Source organism: Coturnix japonica, chromosome 1 (genome assembly GCF_054131305.1).
Source record: "Coturnix japonica strain WE chromosome 1, WE-NBRP24, whole genome shotgun sequence".
NCBI classification, from domain to species: Eukaryota; Metazoa; Chordata; class Aves; order Galliformes; family Phasianidae; genus Coturnix; species Coturnix japonica.
The window spans coordinates 163,435,795-163,458,538 of NC_140663.1; the positions used below are offsets into that span (position 1 = coordinate 163,435,795).

The 22,744-nt window shown below is 42.2% G+C and overlaps 1 protein-coding gene across 5 annotated transcripts in view; it reads right to left on the minus strand.

Annotated features, from left to right (window-relative positions):
• The window catches only part of ZC3H12C (zinc finger CCCH-type containing 12C), a 40,038-nt gene that overhangs the window by 9,474 nt on the left and 7,820 nt on the right, over window positions 1–22,744 (minus strand). For 4 of the 5 annotated variants that reach the window (XM_015852202.3, XM_085555775.1, XM_085555760.1 and 1 more), the window contains exons 2-3: window positions 10,610–11,376; window positions 324–463 (exon numbers count right to left, since the gene is read on the minus strand). In XM_015852202.3, coding sequence (XP_015707688.2) covers window positions 324–463; window positions 10,610–11,376 — 907 coding nt within the window. Of the gene's footprint in view, window positions 1–323; window positions 464–10,609; window positions 11,377–16,233; window positions 16,444–22,744 lie in introns of those variants that run through there. The other variant, XM_085555769.1, reaches the window with a different exon arrangement.

Here is a 22,744-nt window from a genome sequence, read left to right on the forward strand (position 1 = left end):
ACCACAAGAAAGATCATTCCGTGAATCACAGCCTTCAAACCTCTTTGCTGCCAAGGCTACACGGGCGTAACAGATTTAAAAATGGCAATTACGTTCCTGAAGACATCAGGAGTGGCATTAAAGGAAAATACAGAAGGCGAGCAGAGAAAGATTTGGAGAGGACATTACTTTGTCCTTTTCTTTCCTGACGATGGCAATGAAGTCGGTGCACCAAAGATACCTTCTATTACAGTCGTACATTTTTAACGGTTCACCCACTTGCCCAGTAGCACTCACACTGAGCAAAACATCCCACAAGCCAGTGAAAGCAGAGCACAGCTTACCTGTGATAAGGGCATCAGGTCTCGACTGTTCTTTCCTCCACGCTGGCACAAACACGGTAACATCTTTGTGGCCTCTTTCCAAAAACCAATCTACTGCCAATTTGATTCCTCGACAGGAAAAGACTTCTTTGTTCCCATGGCTGAAACACACATCAAGTGTCCTTATTATATGACTTTGCTTTACTCTGAGTGCACATGAACACAGTGAGTTACACATCTCCCACCCAATGTCACGATATTCACGTGCTCACGGGTTTCTAAAGGCAAGGAGGAGTCAGTCTGAGCCTTGACCAAACACTGCCATCAACTGCATGACATGGGAGAGGAATAGTGAATCTGTGGAGTACTGTTAGCATCTCTTTACAGACTTGGTGAATAAGCAAAAAACATAAGCAGAGTGTTAAAAATCCTCACAGCCCAACCAAAAATCTGGTATTTAAGAGCCATAATGGACAGGGGACACAAAAAAGAGTAAACTTCTTAGGAAACGCTGGCAACAAATAGTGAGCCCCGAGGGCACGATGGCAGAGCCCAGCAGGAGCCCAGAGAGCTCCCCTCAAACTCACACAGAGAAGGATTCCAGCAGCAGGCACTGTATAACACAGCTCAGGCGAACCGGAAACACGGTCCAAAAACAACAAGAGAAAATGAAGGATTTGCTTAGCGCTGCACTTAGGAAGGTGAAATTAATTGTGTATTAAAAAGCTGTGGAGAGGCGCAAGTTCAGCAGAATATGATCAGACACAAGCAAAACAAAAGCAGCGCACCCATTGTGCAATAACTGTCTGAAGTAAAGTGAGAGATGCAATTATTTCATTTTCTAAAGGTAGGTGACGCCTCGTCTGACTTCCACATCCAATTTCAAGCACCACAGAATATGAAATACACAGGAAAACTGGAAAAAATCCAAAGGAAAGCCAAATGAGACCTATGGGGAAAGACTGAAGAAAGTGCATTTAGTTAATCTAGGAAAAACAAGCCTATGGAGGAACAAAACTGCAATACACTGCATGTAATTAAAACAGGACGGCTATCCTATATATTGGGCCCCCATGGGCCTGGGGGGGCTGCAGAGGTGCCTTTGGGAGGACAGGCTGGGGCCGCCCCATGCTGCACACAGCTGGTTCCAGACCTTTTTGCCTGCAGTTCTACTTGGTAAGCAATTTCCCTGCCCTTATTTTGAGTTTTCTTGTTCTTGTTCCTCCTGCTTTTCCCTGGTCCCCAGGGTGCTCACCAAACAGCCAGGCGGGTGCTTGGCTCCTGGCCCCAGTCAGCTCACAGCAGTCCCACTGAGCAGTGATGGCAAAGCCAGCACAAAAAAAAGTTAAACAATATGCTAGAAAAGGCTTTTTAATGGACTAATGGGACAACATGCCTAGAAATGATTTGGAATCTCTTCAGTGGATGCTTTTAAGTACAAGTCGGATGAGATGGCTCAGGTCCATGTTCTGTCCCCATGCAAAGGAGGACATCAGCAATTTCCCCAAGGTCCCTGCACAGCAGAAGGGATACAGAGGATGGCAACAAGCTGCTAATAGCAGAAGGGACACATGGAGTGACAGCAAACCACTAGCTTTTGCCTCACTGGCTTGCCACGTCCTGTACGAACACCTCCTCATCTGGCTTTTGAAAGGTAAGAGAATTCAACCACCAAGGAGCGATTTGTCAAAGGGACAACACGAACAGAGCTAGTCACCTAAAAGATCTTCCAGTAGGCAAGTTTATAGGGAAATACAAACCCTAGAAAGTGATGTAAAAACTTCTGTTTCTTTTGGTTTGGCAGAACTTTCCTGAAGTACCTGCTGCTTCCACCACCCTAAGATGCTGCACTGCCACATGTTCCTTGACAGTTTGAAGGAGCCTGAGTAATGACGCAATGGATGACAGCAATGTAGCAGTGAGAAAGAAATAGAAGCTGTTTAGATTTTAAATGTCTGCAGAGGGTGAGCTGTGCACCTTTGGAGGCACACAAGGCCAGATTGGATGGGGCCCTGGGTAACCTGATCTGGTGGGTGGCAGCCCTGCCCACAGCTGGGGGGTGGAAGTAGATGAGCGTTAAGGACCATCCAATGCAAGCCATGCTGTGATTCTACCATTCTGATGAGTCTAGGAATTGAAAGATGAGGAGTTGTGGCTAACACATCTCACAAAGCACTGTCCCCAGCAGAGGCTGTGCTGGATGTCTCAGACTCCAAACAAAAGACCAAAAGAGAGAGAGAGACAAACAAAACCAAAAGACCACTACCGCTATTACCACTACGTGGACTTAGCCAAGCAATTGCATTATGTCCTTTTCCAGCAGTTCTGGAGACAGGACCTGGAAACGTACACTCTGTACTAAGACACTGCAGTTGCTGCAGACTGTAAGTCTGTGGGTTTCAGCTGGCACAGGGACAGTTAGTTCTGATGAACAACATGAGGTTTCCTCTCTGCACGCCTCAGCCTCCCTGTCTGCATGGCCTCCCCTGCAGAGCTGATACAAGAAGTTACCGCTCGCACTATCAGCAGGTCATGTGCAGCCATACACACACTGCAATCCATTTTAAAACAGTCGGGAAGGATCTGTTCCAGCTTCTAAATTCCAGTGAAATCACTGTACTGTTGTTACTCTAAACAATCTCTCTGGTTTCCAGTGGATAAAACCACCCTTCACTCCTTACAGAGAACAAGTGTTTTGTAAGAGCGCATTTTAGTAACAGTATGAACAGTACGTTTCTTCCCATAAATGTGAGAAATCATTTCTGGAATGAGATGCTGGCCTGAAAGAGATGAGAATTCTTTCCTGTTGCTTCCCATTGGGCTGGAATTCAAGCCACGCTGCTGAGGGCACAGCAAGGGAAGGGCAGCTCAGCCTAACACAAAACATGACAATCCTATCACTCAAAACCAGAATATACTTTAACTCTCCCTACAGAAGTATATTACAGTGCATACAAACTTTTAGGCACTGCTGCGTAAGATTAGAAGTTCATGTAAATCTTCACATTTTTCCTGCCATTTTTCTGATACATGCCCGTGCTCATATTGGAACTGATACAAAGTCCAGTTTAATTATTAGTGAGAAACTCTGAAAAAGGTGGTGGTTAAAATCTGTTCTGTGGTGATGCAAATTCAATGCTCTCCTTCTCATGATCGTTGTGCTTCGTCAGCTTTATGGTACATGATATGATGAAAGGTCTGAAATCACGCTTCTTCCTCTGCTTTCCTTCCTTCTGGTTAGTTGTAAAGAAGAGGAGAAATATTCGTACTTCTTGCATTTTTTTGCAGTCTCTTCCCAAATATTACAAGCATATGGAGGCTCGGGGCGGTCAGGCTGACAGTGGTTGCGTATCAGTGTGTTCTGCTTTGGCTCTGCCTGCTGACTGCATGCAAATCACTGCTTCGTGTTAAAGGAACATAGAAATATTTCTTAAGCATCTATTACTATTTCATACCATTCGTGAATGATGTTTTTGTTATATCTGGTCTCTCAACAGATGTGGCTTCACTTTTAAAAGGATATAAAGTAGCAGTAGAACCCTGAATGCTTCCTGAACAAAGCCAGTTGAGCATTTTCTAGGCTAGCGGTTAGTAGAACAGTGGTAAGATATCTGATGAAATCATTTTTATCTTCCTCATTTCCTTATTTACCCCCACATTCGATTTTCAAGTGGTTAAATTGCTGAAAAGAGTGAAGTAGGCTCCTGAAACACTGACTGCTAAGAACAGTTGCAAGACTTTGTGGTGTGTTCTCATGCTATATTCAAACCAATATTTGGCTCTCAGATTGAAAGCTGCAGGATACGCACACACTGCTGACATCAGAGCTGAAGGCAACACTAATGTCTGTTGCAATTCATCCACAGGCTTTTATCTAAGTGAAAGCTGGACACCAGATACTTTGCAGATAAAAGCATATTGACTAAAAACAGGAACAACAAAACGTAGATCAGTCCAGCAAACTTAGAGGACTACCAAACTATTTTCTTCCATCGTGTAACAGCAGAAAAGCAGTCTGCAACAGGGAGATGAGCATTTCCACCCTGGCTCAGTGACTCATTATGCTGGCAGACTGGTTTTGTATCTAATCTCAAACCTTTTCTCAAAAAATACCTCTTTAAAGTCCCACCAATTTCCTGCCCACAGTGATTTGTCCCAAAAGCACTTCTCAGCAACACGGATCTTCTATCTGTTCTGCACTTGCTCCTTATTTCACAGATTGGCTTGAGTCGGAAGGGACTTCAAGGATCATGAAGCTCCAACTCCCCCTCCCACTGCAGGCAGGGCCACCGACCTCCATATCTAATACTAGAGCAGGCTGCCCAGGGCTTTGAGGTCTTTGGAGGAGCTCTGGAGGCTGTAACACCACACAAAATGCCATTTCAGGGGTATGGAAGCGCTGCCACCAGCCCCCAACAAGGGTGTCTGACTGAACCAGAGTCATGCACACTGCAGCCAGACTTCAAAACACACAAAGAGAAGTTGCACTCAGAGCTGCCAGCCCCAAGCTCCCAGCCACATGATCATTACTTGCTGGAAAAATATTTTTATCTATTGCTTGGAGCAGTTTCTCAAAATAATCTCAGAAACAAGACAGACTACGGAGAAAATGCTGCTTTAGGCTACCAGTGAGATGGGTGCCTGAATCCGTCCGTGTTCTTGTGCCTACTGAGCTCAGCAACAGTCTGAGAAGAGGGTAACATAGCTAAACTGTCAGTGCAATTATTTTAATAAGTCTGCAGTTTAATTGCTAGATGGAAACTACATCTGGCATGGAGGAGACAACTCGAATCATCTTTTGGTTAGCAACGCAAAGAGTCATTTCCAGCTGTGGAAAAACTAAGTAGGCTGGATATCAGCAAAACTTTTACTATGGTCAAATGACCTGCATCATGATTAACACACATGGACAAGGCTCAGATTCCTAAATGGAGGTGCCTAATGCTTGATACCCACTTATGCGCATCTCACACGTCACTCTGAGCAACACTACCACCGTCACAGCTGCCAGACACCGATGTGCGCTTCTGCCCCTGCTGGGCTCCCAAACCATCCAGCTGGGCATGAAAGCAGTAAGAAAACTGTAAAATGCCTTTGATACAACCACAGAACCATTTGATTTGCAAGGGACCCTTAAATGTCACCTAATGCAACCCCCCTGCAATGAACAGGGACATCTACAGCTCCATCAGTTGCTCAGAGCCCCATCCAGCCTGACCTGGAGTGTCACCAGGGATGGGGCATCCAGCACCTCTCTGGGAAACCTGTTCCTTTCTTAAGTGAAAGTCCCTTAAGTCAGAATCTTCCTCTCCCAAAGAAAAGTGCAACAGATTTCTCAGGTTGCACTGTCCTTTAGCAAGGATATACCTTCAGTGCAGGTCAAAGTATTCCAAAACGGTAAGCAGAAGTTCAGTTCCTCCATCAGCTTGTAATTCTAAGGGCGAATTTTTAAGACAAATCTGATTATTCAGAACAAGATTCTGCATTTCCACTAGCAAACCCAGACAGCATTTGATCAACATTTCAGTCATTTTTCCAATGTAATTCTGAAATTCTTTGGAGAAAAATTCTAGTGTAGTAAGTACAACCTCCAATTAAGTGCCATTCAACACTGTCTTCATGTTGCTGTCACTGTGAGCACAGCAAGGTTCAAACTTTCTTGTCTATGTTTTCATCACAAAGTTTTATGTAGATCTACTTAAAGCGTTGAATTTCTTCTTCTTCTTGTTAGCAAAGAAAGTGAAGCACAACAGCCAGGTGCAGCTAACAGATATGGAATAGAAGCACATGAACACTGTAGAGAAAAATATCCAGTTGTTTTGGTAGCTAACAACTCTGTTCCCCATTCCTTACTTTTCTTATCAAAAGCTCAACTTTGACTCCAGCAAAGAAAAGTATCAGAGCAGCTAATTTCAGGCAATATTCAGAGTCCCAACTTTAACCTTGAAAAAGACAAGCAAGGAAAAAGGGCTGTGTTGCAACATATTTCTCTTTTCAGAAGGAACTTTCTGAATCTCATCAGTAAAGAAGGGGCAAAATAGAACCTCCAAGCCTTGTCTCTGTTGTATCACAGAAGAACAGGACCCTCTCCCCTTCATTCTTGACTACTGAGACTCAGAAGAGGCAGTCTGGGATGCACAAAGAACAGGTCTGGGATGCACAAAGAACAGAGAACAGACATGGGGGTGAAGAGCTGGTGGCTGGTGTTTGCTAGATGGGCAAAGATCACCTTTTGCATTCTTCACTTATATAAATGGAAAGTTTAGGTTTGCTTAAATTTCAAATGGGGATATAGAATTACTATGGATGGAAATGTATTATTACCTGTCTAGTACCTCACACTAAATAAGGCACCAAGCGCATTTTTATGTCAATGGACAAATACTTTTCTCACCCTTCTGGACTAGTGCTTTAAATCACCATTTTTCATTACAGTATCATCAACTACATGCAAGAAGAACACTTCTGTAGTAGGATTATTATTATATCCAGTGTTCTACAATGACAGTGTACGTCACTGCTCAGGTACAGTATAAAACAATCCCAGGTCCTTACCACTCAGTCCAATCTCACCCCAGTTGTGCTAAGTGCGTATCAAGAGCTCTATAGCTGCTCTATGGTATTATCTCATCTACTGTTCAGTTCCAATTTTAGATTTAGATACATGTGCACACAAATCAGTCTCATCCCTTTAAAAGAAAATATGCAATTATTTTAAAAAATAATAATTACAGTAAATGGCATCAATTATTATGGTAAGGCAGCATCAAGTTGTTGCCTTACGACAACATGAGGTAAGAAAACAGCTCAGTACACCCAGTCCAGTGAAAGCAAATGGGAAAGCTCCCAGAAATCCCTTTTCAAAGACTAGCTATGGTCTTGCTTTTCCTGTTAGCAGCTCCAAAGTGGGCTAGTTGGCAACACCTTGGGAAGGCAAACAGGAAAGAAAAAGAAAAGACCATGCCAAGTCATAGAAGTAAGGTTCTTCTAACAGTATCCTAGACATTTAGGTATCAACATTTGAATAAGACTGTCTGAACTCTGGGTGAATTCCTGTGTCTTCCACACTGCTTTAAACATTGCTCTTTTGCATATTGAAGCTCAACTTCTTTTAATTCTGCCTATTTTCTTGAAAGGAAGAAGCTACCATGCAGGTAAACAACTGGTTGCACAGCTGACATGAGCAACAGGGATGCACCTTTTATTAACACAGGATTGAACCACCTTTGTAACAAAGGACTAATCTTTAGCTAACGATGGAATCCACTTGACAAAGTAGTGCAAACATATCTTTGTCATCTGGCTGAATGAAAACAGAGCAAAACTGTTTTTTACTATCTGGCTGGCCAACACTGCAATGCACAAACAGCCCAGGAAGTTTCTAGAGAGCACTGATGACAACTTCCTGCTGCTGGTGACTGAGGATCCAACACGACAACCCTGTTGTACCCCAAAATTATAAATAAGGATGAAGTGATCAGGAGTGTGAAGGTCAGGGGCAGCCTTGGCTGCAGTGACCTCAGTGGTGGAGCTCAGGATTCTGCAAAGAAAGCTCAATGGAAAAAGGAGGATCACAACCTTAGACTTGAGGAGAGCAGACTTTATACTGTATAGAAGAATCCCATGGCACACGGCCCCAGAGAGAAGAGACAGGGTACCAGGTCACAAAAGACAGTGTAAAAAGCTGAAGGTTCAATGCTTTCTTTACCTCAGTTTTTATTGGTAAGATTTGCCTTCAGGAATCCCAGGCCCAAGACCAAAGGAACAGTCTGGAACAAAGAAGACTTTTCCTCAGCAGAGGTTAAGGAACACTTCAACTGAACATTCCTAAGCTACTGGGCCCTGACAGGATGCACTCAGGAGTGCTGAGAGAGCTTGTTGATTACAAGGCCATTCTTGAGAACCTCTGGAAGGTCATAGTGAACATGGATGTTCCTGAGGTCTGGAAGAGAGCAAACGTCACTTCTATCATCAAGGGGAGAAACAAGGACAATTCAGGCAATTTCACACTGGTCAGCCTCACCTTGATCCCTGTAAAGGTGATGGAACAAATCTTCCTGAAAGCCTTTTCCAAACATATTTAGTATAACAAGGTGATTGAGATAGTAAAATGCAGCTACGAAGAGCAAATACTGCTTGACCAATCTCACAGCTCTCTATGATGAGATGTTTGTCTCAGTGGATGAGGAGAGCTGTGAATGCTATTTATCTTGAGGTTTAACAAATAAAGCTTTTAACACTGCCTCTGGTAACATCTTCACTGATAAACATAATGAAATATGACTGGCATAAGTAGACAGAGGTCGACTGAAACCCGGCTGAACTGCTGCACTCAAAGGGTTATGATTATTGACATGAAGTCCACTTGGAGGCCAGCCACTAGCGGTGCTTCATGTCTTCACTACTGACCTGGATGATGGGACAGGATGCACTCTGAAACAAGTTCACAAAAGACACAACACTGGATGGAATGGCTGATATGCCACATAGATACATTGCCATTCCAAAGGGCATTGGCAGTGTAGGCAGATGGGCCAATGGGAGCCTCAGCAAGTTCAGCGTTTGAAACCCAACAGAGCATGGCTTTGAATTGACAGTGCTCTGTACAGGGTGACTGGACTAAAAGATTCCTTCCTGACTCAGGCATTCTATAATTTTTAGCTGCTGACAGAGAAATAAAGACCTGCCAACTGGATTTTTGGATATAGATTAAATCAATTAGTTATCACTTCATATATATTAAGGCCCTGTACCGTGCATTTCATAAATTCACACTTGGCCTGTTTTATGTATATGGTCAAGGAAGTAACTGAGAATAGAACTCATAACCTAATTACTTACACTAATAACTGAATAAACATTATGGAAAAGCAGCTGAGCAGAAGCTAGTTGGCCTCTCCTCAAATGCTGCATGCAATTCTGGACACCACAATATAAGGGCATAGAACTATTAGAGTGCACCCAAAGGGGGGCTATGAAGATGGTGAAAGGTCTAGAAGGCAAGACGTGAGGAACAGCTGAGGTGCCCTGGTTCGTTCAGCCTAGAGAAGAGTGAGGGAAGGCCTTGTGGCAGCCTACAGCTTTCTCGTGTTGATCACTGTCTATCCATCATGTCTGAGCTGTGCTAACTAGCTAAGTTTGAACAGGAGTTCTTTATTTCTGTAAAATGCGATTCAAATCTATTTTAGCATCAAAATAGTGTTTGTTCTGCATGTAAGACCCTTACAACTCAAGTTGGATGATACATCAGGTAAAAGAAATTGGAATATCCCATTTAGAAAGAAGCAATACCTGTAATTTATGGGCTAGTCACTTTTACTTAAATATATAAATACTACTGTGTTGCTCTAAAGAGCTGTACTGAAATTTCATTTGAAAGAAGCCTCATTTAAAGGTAACTCAATTGAATAGAAAATAATGATAACAAAAAAAGTCTTCAGCCCAGAACTGTCTTGCACAAACTTTTATTACTATGCTAATAGTTCATTAGGAGACTAAAAACGTCCTTCTAACCTGTGGTGCTAGTAGTGCTAGGAACTGGACAGTCCTCACAAGTTACCCAATTTGTTACTAATCAGTTCATCAACGGATCTTTTATACAGACAAAAAACCCCATCTCTGAGCACTTTGGTGTTATCTCCTCTTTCATCACCGAGGAGCATGGAGCTACTGCCTCTCCCCAGACAAGTTTATTGCTATGCACCTATATTGCTGGGGTCAGAGTGGCTGAATGCTGTAGATAGCTGTGTCATCCGTACTTATATAAGTGAAAAGTCCAAAGACACAATCACAGCTATTAACAGCAGCAAAACCTAGCTCCAAATCTGATAACCAACAGTCAAATTTTACAGATAAACCACTTACAGAACAACCTGTCAAGGAAAAGTATCCCTTAAGCCACTTTCTTCTAAGTCACTGTTTCATAAACCTGTGTAATCTTACATTTGCTTTGGTCTCCTGCAAGTAACTGGATACAACAATTTCTCATAGCAATGGTGCCTAATAAAGGTTTGCTAAGTAAACCAAAAGTTAAGTAAGTATTAGACTGGCAGTGGGAAGGAGCGATTTGACAGCTGGTTACACAGGGAGATGGACACTGAACTCTTACAGACCTCTAACCTGATTACAAGATTGGCATACTGTTTAATTGAGGATGATGCTTGCACGAGAACCTGCATACAGTTTTATGCAATTATATAGTATATTGTACTACATATATACTGGTTCAAGCATACTGTCTGCTTGAACCAGACAGAGTAATTCTGTTTCCATTGATATACAAAAGCAAAAGCTTCGCGGTCACGTACCTCATTGCAACATTGCTGCCATCAATAACTATTGGCCTCAGGTTGTCACCATCCTCCGTCACATCCTCCTGCAGCGGAGATTCTGACCTCTGAGACTCTATGGAAGACGCTTCACGCATTACACTAGTGTTAGCATTAGTTACAGACTGATCGGTCTCAGTTTTATTCCCAAGTTTGACAAGTTCTCCCAAAATATCATTTATTAAAGCATCAGTACCAAGCTTATTTAGTACAAGTTGAACCTGCTCTTCAGAGTAACCCAACTTAAGTGCAAACTCCAGTTTGGTTTGATATTCTTTCACCACATCAGGGGGCTTTTCGACTTCCTTGGGTACTGTCTGAGCCTCTTCTATCCGAAAGTCTTGCAAAATTTCATTTCTTTTTAGTATATGAGGCTCTAAACAAGGAGATCGGCACAGCTGTCGGTGAGTCTTAGGCAATAAATGTGATTCTGATGCAGAATTATTCAGTCTCTCTGAATCATTATCGGAATTTGTGCTTTCTTCAGAGTCACAGCTGGAGCTTCCTGAAGTCTCCTCAGATGCCTCCTTGTCTACATCCTCTTTCCTAGAATTAACCTTATCCATCGTTGGCTTCTCCGCCATTGACCAAGGTACAATTGCATTTATTTGTGTGCCAGTGCTTGCCACATGAAGATGGCCTAAGTCACGCCCTAGATGATCCTTCAAGCCCATGAAGCTGCTGCATGTACTTGACTCCACTTTGCTGTTTTTCTTGTATTCCGGAATATAGAGCGCTCCGTATTCCTAAAGAGAGAACAAAAACGTTGCAACTGGTTACACATCTTATTTCTTTTGTATTTTGTTGTTGCCTCCTCAGAACTGCACTTAATCTCTCACAGCAAAGACACGCAACTCGGTGGGTTTTTTGAGCATGGAATTTTTCTTTTTCTGGAAAAAACTATTCAAAAGGAGCATACATAGCTAAGCTGAGTAACAGCTCATCACTTGTTTTCTTAATGTATGAAATGCTTTTACTTAGCCATTTCCAGAAACGGGTTCATTAAGGAACAGAAGTGGGTTTATTGTTTGTTGTAACTCAGAACTCTTACCAAGACCTAAAGGTGACGCGGTATTTCTTCTAACATAGACAATACTGCAACAATAAAAGAAAAATGCAGCTATAAAATACATCTACCAGAAAACCTTTCAAACTAAGCAGCTTAGAGACTCTGTTCAATAGAAATTAGCATAATACAAGATTAGCTGGCTTATTAAGCAAATAAAGGATGCTAAAATAAACAATTGTAACAGAAAACATAATTCAATAAAACGTTACTGGTCCTAAAAGATACTATCAATTAAATTGAATACACTCAACCAATTTCTGAATTTTCTTATAAAGCAACAGTTAAGCAAAGAAAGACTAACTGCTCTCAATAGAGAGCATCACTAATGCACATAAGGCATAGACTGATGTCATGGCCAGTAAAGCCAAGGAAAGTCTTTGCGTCCACTGCAACAGGCTATCTGTCAAGCCAGTAAGTCAACAAAATTAAATGTTAATTTCAACACTTGGACTTGACTTGTGCAAGCCATCTGCTAGATCCCACTATACATACAGGGAAAAGTTATGTAAAAAGAATGGAAGAAGAAAAATTGCAGTTTTTCTTGGGGAATTTTGCATCATGGCAGCTGTACATAAATTAGGCATCCATTTCATCAAATCATTACTTCCATAACGTACATTTCCAAAGGACATTTTCTACCTTTCTCCCTTGTTTTGTTCTTTTAGGTGGGAATTTTCTGCTAAATGCTTCAATCAAAAAAGTAAAAGATAGTTTCTCACAGATGGAAATGGACCACACAGACCAATCGCACTGCAGGAATACCATAAAATAGCAAACTTTCCATGAAAGGAAGACTATAAAACAAAGAGATATTCCACACTTTCACCATGCAAAGCATAATATTGAAGTAATACACAGATGCAAAGGTTTTCACTTGAACTTGTCAGGCAGTTCAGGCACAATTAGTTTACCCAAGTAGTTTTAGCTCAAAAAAATCTGACACAAGCATCTTTTGTCTAACCCCATCATCCAGTTGAGACTGACTTCTAGGAAAGCTAATATTCTACTTTCAAGTTTTATTCTAACCTGACCTCATAAGAAGGGAGCAAGGCCATAACCCTCTCTCAAACAGCATATCAAGGAATATTACATCCCCTTAACTGAAGAGACTTCCCACAACACCATGCACTAAACACAAGAATTTTGGAAACGAACCTTTTCACACAGTGATTTATTAACTAGCGTAATGCACTTGGTAGCACAGTGCTAGCAGCAAATCACAACAATATCCCAATAAAAGGATACAGTTAAAAAAACCAACACTACAGCCTTTACAGGACTGACGGCAAAAAAAAAACCCCAACCCTCTAACAAGAAAAATCTCTTGGAAGCAAGGCTGCTTAGCAACAAGCCTTAGTTGCTAGGATGCACTCCTTTAACATACCATCATGAATACTAGCACGGCAAAAGAATAATTTGGTATGAACAAAAGCCCATGAAAAAGAGCGGGACTTAAGTGCGTCTGGTTTCCCCTCCGAGAACAATGCAGCTGCCAAAGCAATCTGGAAGGCCCGACATCATTGTTCCCAAGCCCGCAATCTGCTGGGACTTGAGGAAGTCCTGTTAATGGGCAACACTCCTAAGCTGGCCTGAAAAGTTGAGCTGGCTCATGTACTGCTGGCACCGAGCGCGCGCAGATAATGGGGCGCTGCCTAAATCCGTGTACTGTGAAATGGCATTTTAGCACTGAGCTAAAAGCAGAGAGTGGGATTTCTTTTTTGGAAGTGGGGAGGATGAGGTTGGATATTAACATCATGGAATAAACACATCTTGAAGCCACCAAGTCACAAGGACATTTGTTTGTCAAGAATCAGTTAAATAACACTTAAGTCATTTTTCAGTTGCTTCTTTGCTGAAGTTTAAGTTCCTCAAAGCAACTGCAATCATAAAACCCTTCAGTGTGATTAAAAACCTCATTGGCATATGAATGTATTCAAAGATCAGTCTTTATATGAAATATACTTTAGTTGATTTGCACATCATCTGCATACAAAAGCGGCCAAGAGTTGAGCTTGGTGCCTTGTTGGAACACATCCACCATGGCTGTTGTGTGTACCTCTTCTAAGTCTCTTCTTATTCTCTCAGGGGCAGTTAAATGATTGACCTACAGTAAAAAATTAAAGATATTCTGCATAAGCAGTGCACTGTTCCTGGCGTTTGGCCTATGTTCTGCATGCACACTTTTCAGAGAAACGTTTACAGCATCTGAACTTTCACACGATATTTGTGGTCAGCAGCATCTCCTGAAATGCCATACCTGGGAGCTCCCAATGCAATGCCCCGTATGAGACTCGTGGATTAGAATCACAAAAATCAGGTGCTCTGTTAGACGCTGGAGTTGATAATTTTACCTTGATGTGGTTAGCAAAGAGGCAGTCTATTTGAGCAAACTTATACTCCAACTAAACGTCTTTGTATCTTCACACAGGACACCCAAGCTCACAAAAACAAAACAAAACCAAAAAAAAAAACAACAAAAAAGGTCATGTTTATTCAAGGAGGAACATCAGATAAGAAAAACTCTTTTCATTCTTTATTGACAAGAAACTCTCATTACTCGTGCAGGTTTTAAAGCAGGCTTACTGATACAGTGCAGGACAGATGAGAAAAATACCTGCTATGATTTCTGACTCAGCTGAGAGCCAAACAAGCAAACAAAGCCAGCCAAAAAACTCTTGTCAAGGAAAGCCTGCAACTTTTGGTTGTGCTCACAGTGGAGTAAGAAACTTTGTTTAATTAAATGTAAATAAATAAATGAGCAACTTCCAATGCGGATATACTTACAGCAACACAACTTTTAAGAACGAACCAGAGCCTGATTGAAACTATGGCATCTGGCAGTGGGTTCGCTGCTGAAGGCCTGAAATGCTGTATTACTGAGTCAAAGGCATTGATCAGCACTGGGGATGAGCACTGCGCTACCACATGGCAGAGCCGTATTCTTTTCCCACTTCTAAGTGATTGCTATTTTCCATAACCATCAACAACAATCGACTCATTAATTCAGTTCACACAAAACATTTCTGCTTCTCACAGGAATGCGGGAAAATAACTCATCTTAATCTTTTAATGCCTATTCTGAATATTTTCCACTTATGACTGAACATAAGAAAAGCATTTTAATGCAAATTTTGTTCATGGAGGAAAATAACAAGGAGGAAAATAAGAGCGTCTTGTGGCAAAGTAATAGAAATTGTGTATTCCCAAAAGACCTTCCAAAAAGTTCCCGAAGGTACATTCTACAGTGAAACAGCTCGTCTTGTTTTCACACAGGAAGTCTTTTTTCTAAGTCTTCTAAAATGAAAACGGGAAATATTGAAATGGCAGTTTGTTGAAATGCTGTAATTACTTGTCACAAAAAGAAGTGCGGCGTTGATCAGAAAGGGAAAAAAAATGAACGTATCTGTTACCCAAACCGTAACGCTACAGCAACAATGCAAATAAAATAATGAATATGTAATAAATACCTACTGCTGTAGTTTCTATGTATTTAATTACCATTGTATTTCAGCGAGTGCTGTTGTCTGCATCGTTCTGTCCAACAAAGGAAGGATGTCCCATTGAACAGATTGGTTAATGCTCTGGGGCAACAGATGTCTACTGGAACTGCAGGAGACCAGCAACTGGTGGCCTGCCCATCTTCTGAAAACTTTCAATAGACTCATGCATATGTTCACACAATAGGGCATGTGGTAGAAATGCAAACCTCTTTTTAACCCTTTTATATACGCTCTTTCCCTCTCAACAGATATATGAAGGTCTTTGTTTTTAGGTTTTTTTGGTTTTTTTTTCCAGGATCCTTGGGACACAGCTCATGGAGTTACAGTTCTTCAGCCTAACATTTGAACTCAAAACATAAAACAAAACTAATTAGAAGCCTTATAAAATAACTGGGCTTGATCCAACATACTTAGGAATAGCTTTCCAAGTACAAAAGCTATCAGTGGAACATGTTCCTACCTGAGAATATCATAATGGTCTGTATAACAGCACAGCACCTTCACATGTCTCTCAATAGAGTTCCACGTATTTTCACAAACGGAAAAATTTATCCATTGTATGGTATTGCAAGGAAATTTGGTTTGCTTTTTAAAAAGGCTTTTCTACCACTCAAAAATTATAATAAACAACAGCTTACTTGCAGAAAAAGAAGAAAATAAAAGAAAAAAAGACTCATCACTCAAAGTCAAAACCTTCCTTTACCTCCATGGGGCTAGAATAAAATTGGCTCCACTGATGGATACTACCTGCCATTTCCAAACTCATGGAAACTTACAATTTCTAACGCTTTTAGAAGTTCCTTGACAGAACGTACTGAGCTAGAAGACTGCTGACAGAATGTACAGAAGACTGCTCCTGAATACGCTTTAAGGTAAGTCTTGAGGTGTTTTCTCCTCCTCCTTTTTTCCAGGTGCCCAAAGCATGCCAATCTCTGCTGATGCACACGCTCACGTTGTCAGAAGGCACACTGACCTGCTGGAACATCCGAAAGGCGAAATGTCCCATTTCTGCTGAGAGAAGCCCCTATACTTACGTTCGCTGGAAAGCACACAGGCATTGGTTTCTTGTAGCTGTTCCAGAAGCAACTCCTTAACACGATTTCAGCTGCAGACTTGAGGCGAGCGAGCAGAACAATGAATGGACGAACAGATGGACCCGCAATGTCTTTGCTTAACCTATTACTGAGAGGAAGGGGAGCCAATCACAACCCGCGGAGCTCACAATTAGTTGGCCGGGCAGATGCAAGGCAACCTCCCCGCCCTGCATCAGGTTTGGGGTTTCTAAGATAAGCAAGTTGATGTCATTCACAGGGGCTGCCCCGGGCAGCATGTGTATTAACGAGGGGTGTGCAGCAACAATGGGCCATACAAAGGAGGCTAGCAGGCAGCTGCTGTATGAGAGCCAGAGTCATTAGGGAGCAGGCTGCCAACAAGAAACACCTGGCTTGGGCAGACTTCGGCTTCTCCTCATTGTTTCTAATTCGTGAAACAAAGAAAGGAATTATTTTTGAGTAGTAAAAGTTGTGAGTTCTATCATAATAATGATAATATAAAAAAGCAGTCCTGAAAAATATAAAGGCTATTCAGGAAACTTCCTTTGTATGACAGTATTGAAGAGAAACAAATCCATCACTAGCTATTTGTGTTCCCCTTTTCTTGTTAGCAAAATTAATCATATTGGTACAATGTGTGAAGAGCTATGAAAGAAGCCCACACCAAGCAATGAAAAGTATTCAGAAACTGCCTTCTGAATTTCCTGACACTTTTGTACATCGGCCAGTAAGTGTAATAGATGTGCACTTATGCAGAGCTATAGCAGGACTTGCGGGTATATTTCAGTTTTGCTGGAAGGCAAAACTGATTAAAGCAACCCCAAATAATATTAATACATGGAACAAAGAGTATTTTGATGCAGTGGCATTGAAGCATTAAGACACTCGACAGAAAGGCACTGAGAACCACCCTTTGTCTGGGAGCCACTCATATTTGTTTGAAACAGAGCTTCTTTCCCTGTTATTTCATAGCTCTGCTCAGGATGTCAAGATCTTCCTGCTGCTTTGCAGGGATGGGATGCTTGCAGGGAAATCAGGAGCTTGGCCTCAGCCAGCGCTTTGTACATTCTGTTTTATTTCCATGGAGGTAAGCCCCACTGAAACCCAAACCCAGCCTTGCCCACAAGACACACACTGTGCCACGTACCAGCAGCAAGGCCTGAAGTTCAATTAAAAAGACTGAAATCCCATATCATTGTGCCACTGCACTGATGGCCACATCACACACTCAGCAAACACGCTGCCCAGAAGGAGCCCATGCTCTGATCTCCCTGGGTTGCACTGCCCATGGCCAGTAGCAGAGCTGCTGCCTCACAGCCCTTCAGCTGGTGGCAGAGCAGCTCCTCGCTGATTTCTGCCACTGCAGCACAAAGGCCGAGGGAAAGCTACCCACGAGCCCAGTGGGAAGCCTGATCTCCAGCACTGGATTAAGCCTCTTTGCGAACAGCAAATAAAAGCAGTGATCTGAAAAAGCTAATCAGACCCTGCTGCGGTATTTAGACTACCTCAGTTGCTGGTATTGGATAACGTTAAGCATATTAAAACTCCTGTAGGCAAAATAAGAAGCCAGCCCCGCTCACCTATGCCCAAGAGCTGCACACAGCATCATTTGGCCTCAGGCATTAGTTCAGGATCTCCCTACCCAGAGCCAAGCACTTTTTGTGCTACCTTCAGCCAAAATAAGCATTTCTGGTATGTAAAGTACCAGTTATGTCCATATGTAACATGCTGAGAGCTACACAGCACAGAAGTGGTGTACACAGGGCTTCACATACACAGTTCGGGCAAATTCATGATCCAGTGTGAGAATCTGCCTTAAAAATAAGGGTATGAGCTTTGCTAGTTTACTTGCAAAGAAGCCTTAATGTGTTCTACGGTAACAAGTATAATAACAAACAACAATGCACAAAACCACACACACACCACCAAACAACTTCCCACGCTTCAACCTCATGTCTTCATGGAATCAGCTCTGACTGTCAGCCGCTGATAAATCCTTACTCTCAGGCTATGACTGAACTCAAGTACTTGTGTTATACTCCCTTATGTTAAATATTCCAGCAGGCTGCAATTGCATGAATTAAGAATATGTTTTCTAATTCCACTTCTTGTATGACGTCAGCTACTTAAAGCAGCCGCCTGTACCTGAAGAATTTTCTCAGCTCATCCCTACATGTTGTGCTGCCCAAGGCTTACAAGACATCACATCATCCTATTAAATCATGTCTGCAATGACAGAAAAGCCTTCCAACTGGGAATGAGGTGGTCAACAAAGAAACGTTAGTCAGAAACAATGTGGATCTCCCATCACATCTGTGATAGGCTACAACAGCATCATTAGGAAGTACGTGGTGCAAATGAATGAAGAAAGCTCTGCCTGGCTAAAACCTGCAAAGCCAATAACTCGACTAGTTGTGCAACCTCCTGTTGCCACCTTTCAAACACAAACAGTAAATTAAATCCAGTCACCAAAGTAAATCATTTGGCAGCTCTTCCAATTTCTGGTCCTTCAAGATCAGGAAGCTCCAACCACCTATTTTTTGAGGTTCCCAAAGATCAGATGTCACAAACAGTGCTCATTGGGTCCCTTATGCCATCTGATTGAAGAGTAAGGAAACACAAAGCTGTGAACTGGCTGGACTTCTTTACAGAAAGGGTACTTAGGTACTGGAATAGGCTCCCCAGGGAGGTGGTTGAATCACCATCCCTGGTTGTGTTTAAGAGCCGTTTGGATGTGGTACTTAGGGATATGATTTAGTGTAGGGTTTTTAGAGTTAGGGTACTGGTTAGGCTGCGGTTGGACTTGATGATCTTCAAGGTCTTTTCCAACTTGGGTAATTCTATGATTCTGTGACATGGCAGGACAGTCAGTGACTGTGCTGAACCACATGGCTGAGGGGTCCCATGGGCCAGAGGAGAGAGCTGCAGTACCTGGGATATTCAGATGGTGTGGGCTGAAGTCATTGGGGAAGTGCTACCATAAACGAAAATCAGAACAAAAATAGCTGCTACTTGCAGCCAACCCTTCTCATTTCAAGCATGAAAACAAAGCCGTTTTTTAAGAAATGTTTTTATGCAAGCATACAAAATGGTCATTCTGTAACTCAAGTGGTATTGTTGCAGAAACCAGAAAGAAGACTTGTCCTATTACAGCATTTCATTATCTTTTATTGTAGAACTTTATGCTAAGTGTCCAGTAATAAATGATGCATTTGCAAGAACAGACTGCACAAGTTTAAATCAATCACATACCACTGCATGTATGAAATAGAGACAAAGGTCATAGACTGAGACAAAGCCCGCTGCTGTGTCATGGCAAAATATCCTACATTTACTATTGTTTCCTGCAAGGGAAAGACTTGTATTTCAGATCATGAAGTGGAAATAAAACAAAAATTCCTCTTTATCAGTTAGCAACTGGAGCGGTACCAACTATCTCAAGTATAACACTTGGAAAGACGGCTGCTCAGCTTTGAGGAATGGCAAATGGTGCTCACGGCAGCAGCTACACGGTCTCTAAACCAAACAAAAACCCACCACCACTGCAGGCAGGGGAGTGAATCCAACGACCAGCAAAAAACTCCCTGGAATTCAGAAAAACAACTGGTGTTGTGATAAAGATGAGTAATGCTTTGCCTAGGGAAAAAAAAATGACTAGCCTTAAAAAAAAAATAATTGCAAGTATCAAGCATATTTTAAAATGTAGTGCAATTTCTCTATAGAACAACATATAAAACAACTTCCAGATACACTGAAGCAAGTAGCAAGGAGTTGTTGCAATTGCAGAAAGAAGACTCAGCTGTCTGTATTTATACTTAACATTTAACAAAGCAGAGAGGCATTCCCCACCAGGCCCTCACCTTCAAAGGGTCCCAGGCGGCCTGCAGGTTCAGATATAAGCCTTCCAGACAATCAGTATGGACTGAGCACAAAACCAGAGCAATGTCTCTCCACGGAACCACAGCACCACAGAATCGCTGAGGTTTGAAGGGACCTCTGGGTCTCTCTGGCTCAAGCCCTGCTTCAGAAGGGACACCCAGAGCAGGGTGCCCAGGGCCACATCCAGGCAGCTAAGGAAGATCCCAAAGGAGACCTCACAGCCTCTGTGCAGCCTGTGCTCCATCACCTGCACAGCACAGCAGTGCTCCTGGTGTTCAGAGGAAACCTCCTGTGCTCCAGTGTGCCCCCACTACCTTTTACCCTGGCACTGGGCACCACTGCACAGAGCCTGGCTCCGTTCTCATTGCACACTGCCTTCAGGGATTTATAGATATTGATTGGATCCTCCTGAGCCTCCCCTCTGCCAGGCTGAGCAGTCCCAGCTCTCAGCCTTACAGGAGAGATGCTCCAATCCCCAAATCATCTTGGTGGCCCTTTGCTGGATTCTCTCCAGTATGTCCATGTCTTGCTGAAATAAAAGACCATAAGGCCTACACAGTGCTGTGAAACTTCCTTTTGCAGTGTTCCCTGATACAGATCCTGACAGAAAAAAATACTATGTCTCTTTTTCCTTTAAAAAATGCACATATGGAAAAACACAACAGCCACCAGCAGTGCTGAGTGCAAGTCCAATAGTTATGTTTGTTTTCTTTAGAACTGCCACATTACTCAATATCTTATATTTCAGTCTGCCTTTTCAGGTGGTGCAAGAGCCTAAACTATCTCAAATTATTAAGAAAACAACCCAGATTAAAAATCCCTAAAAAAGAAAAAAAGAAAGAGAAAAATCACCCGCCAGTAGTTACCAAATCCCAGACTGCAGGTCCTCTCCCATTTTTACCCAGCCTGCTAAAGAAAACCAAGAAAAGCCACTTTCAATCTGGGCCTTCCAGCTCTATCGGGAAACTCTCCAGGTGGCTGCCGGTCAGAAGATGCCCAAAGCCACTGCATGTCCCAAGATGGCAGCTGAGCACCTTCCACCATTGTCAGCAAGGCAACACTGCACATCTCCGCCACAAACCATTGGACAGTTAGTTTAGGATCACTGCCAATAACCACGCCGTTAAAGTTCTTAACTTCTTCAAAATTATTATTACTTATGAATTGAAGCAGAGACACTGAGATACAAATCACTCTAGAGACAAAAAAAATTAGTTTCCGGTGATACATGTTGGATTTGATCTCTTCCCACTTGCAGAATGAGTCACGCTGTCTGGGTGTTTTCTGAACATGAAAATCTGAACTGCCTAATTAACTTTCCTTGTGACAATATTGGGCGTCCAGACAATGCCTACAACTGTACAGAGTGTACGCCGTCATGCCTAGCTAAGTACTTCTATTCAAATTTGTTCTGTCAGAAGAAAATCCTCTAACAAAACTAACGTGGTTAAGTGAAAAAAAAGAAAAAAAAGAAAGAAAAAAAGAAGTATTCTCTTCATTTAAATACAAATTTAAGAGACTTCACTAGTCAACCTCACATCTTTTATCTGTGCCACGCTATTATTAAGAGTTTGAAAGGAGTGTCAGAGGAAAATAGGCTTCTCAAACCATCTAGCGACACGGACAGGTTGTGTTCCAGGTCAGGCTGCTGGCAACAGAGCTCCTTAATCTCCAGGGTTCCTGGACGGAGTTCAAGGTGTTGGTTGGATTCTGTGTAGCCCTAAATGGCTTCACAGGGCTATGCCTGTTTGAGAGACAATTCCTGTGCCTGTAGCACACTGCTGCAGTTGTCATTTTGGACTGGAGCCTTCTCCGAGGGAGCTGCCAGCAGCAGATTTTCTGCATGACTTTCAACCTTATAATTTATTGGGATAAAAAAGACAGAAAAGCACGTTAAGGTCCAAATCTTCACCCAGATTTTAAAGTTAAGAAGCAAGAAAAGACAGAGCTGGCAAATATGGTTTGCTGAGACATGCTTAGTAGATAATTCTTTCTTACTTTCTGGGGAAGCTTTTAATAGAACTGACAAGCAGCAACAATAGGCAGCCTGTATAGTAAGTAGGTTACTGTAGTTGCAAATCCAAGTTCAAAAATAAATTAAGAGAAAATAGCTACACAGCAGCCTATCAGACTACCTGTCACTTGGGCATGGGATTTTCTTGAGGTTTGCTGTATTCCTGAAATCAGGAGAGCCCACCAGGAAGTTTGTAGCTGAGCTACACACACCGTGCCTTTGAAATCCTAGTATTTCATATATTAACAAAACAGCTTGCCCCCTTTCTTCTAATTATCTAATATATCAAAAAGAGACAAACCATCTGCTAGTGATTTTACATAATCTTTGTAGGTCTTTGGAGTCCCAGATGCACTTCATTCTAAGCTCAGAACGTTGCAACTTTTAAATTAGAAATGAATCCTGCAGACAAAATTTCCTCTACGTTTAGTACCCAGGTTGTGGTTTTATTTCTAAAGTTGGAAGGCAGACCAGATTTTTGTCCTGTGAGTGAATACCTGGTACAGATTCTTTCATTAAGGATAATATACTGCAAGCCTTTTTGGCCCTCACAGCTCTCATTCTGTGAGTTGCAACTACTGGCTGTTATTCCTTTGGTGC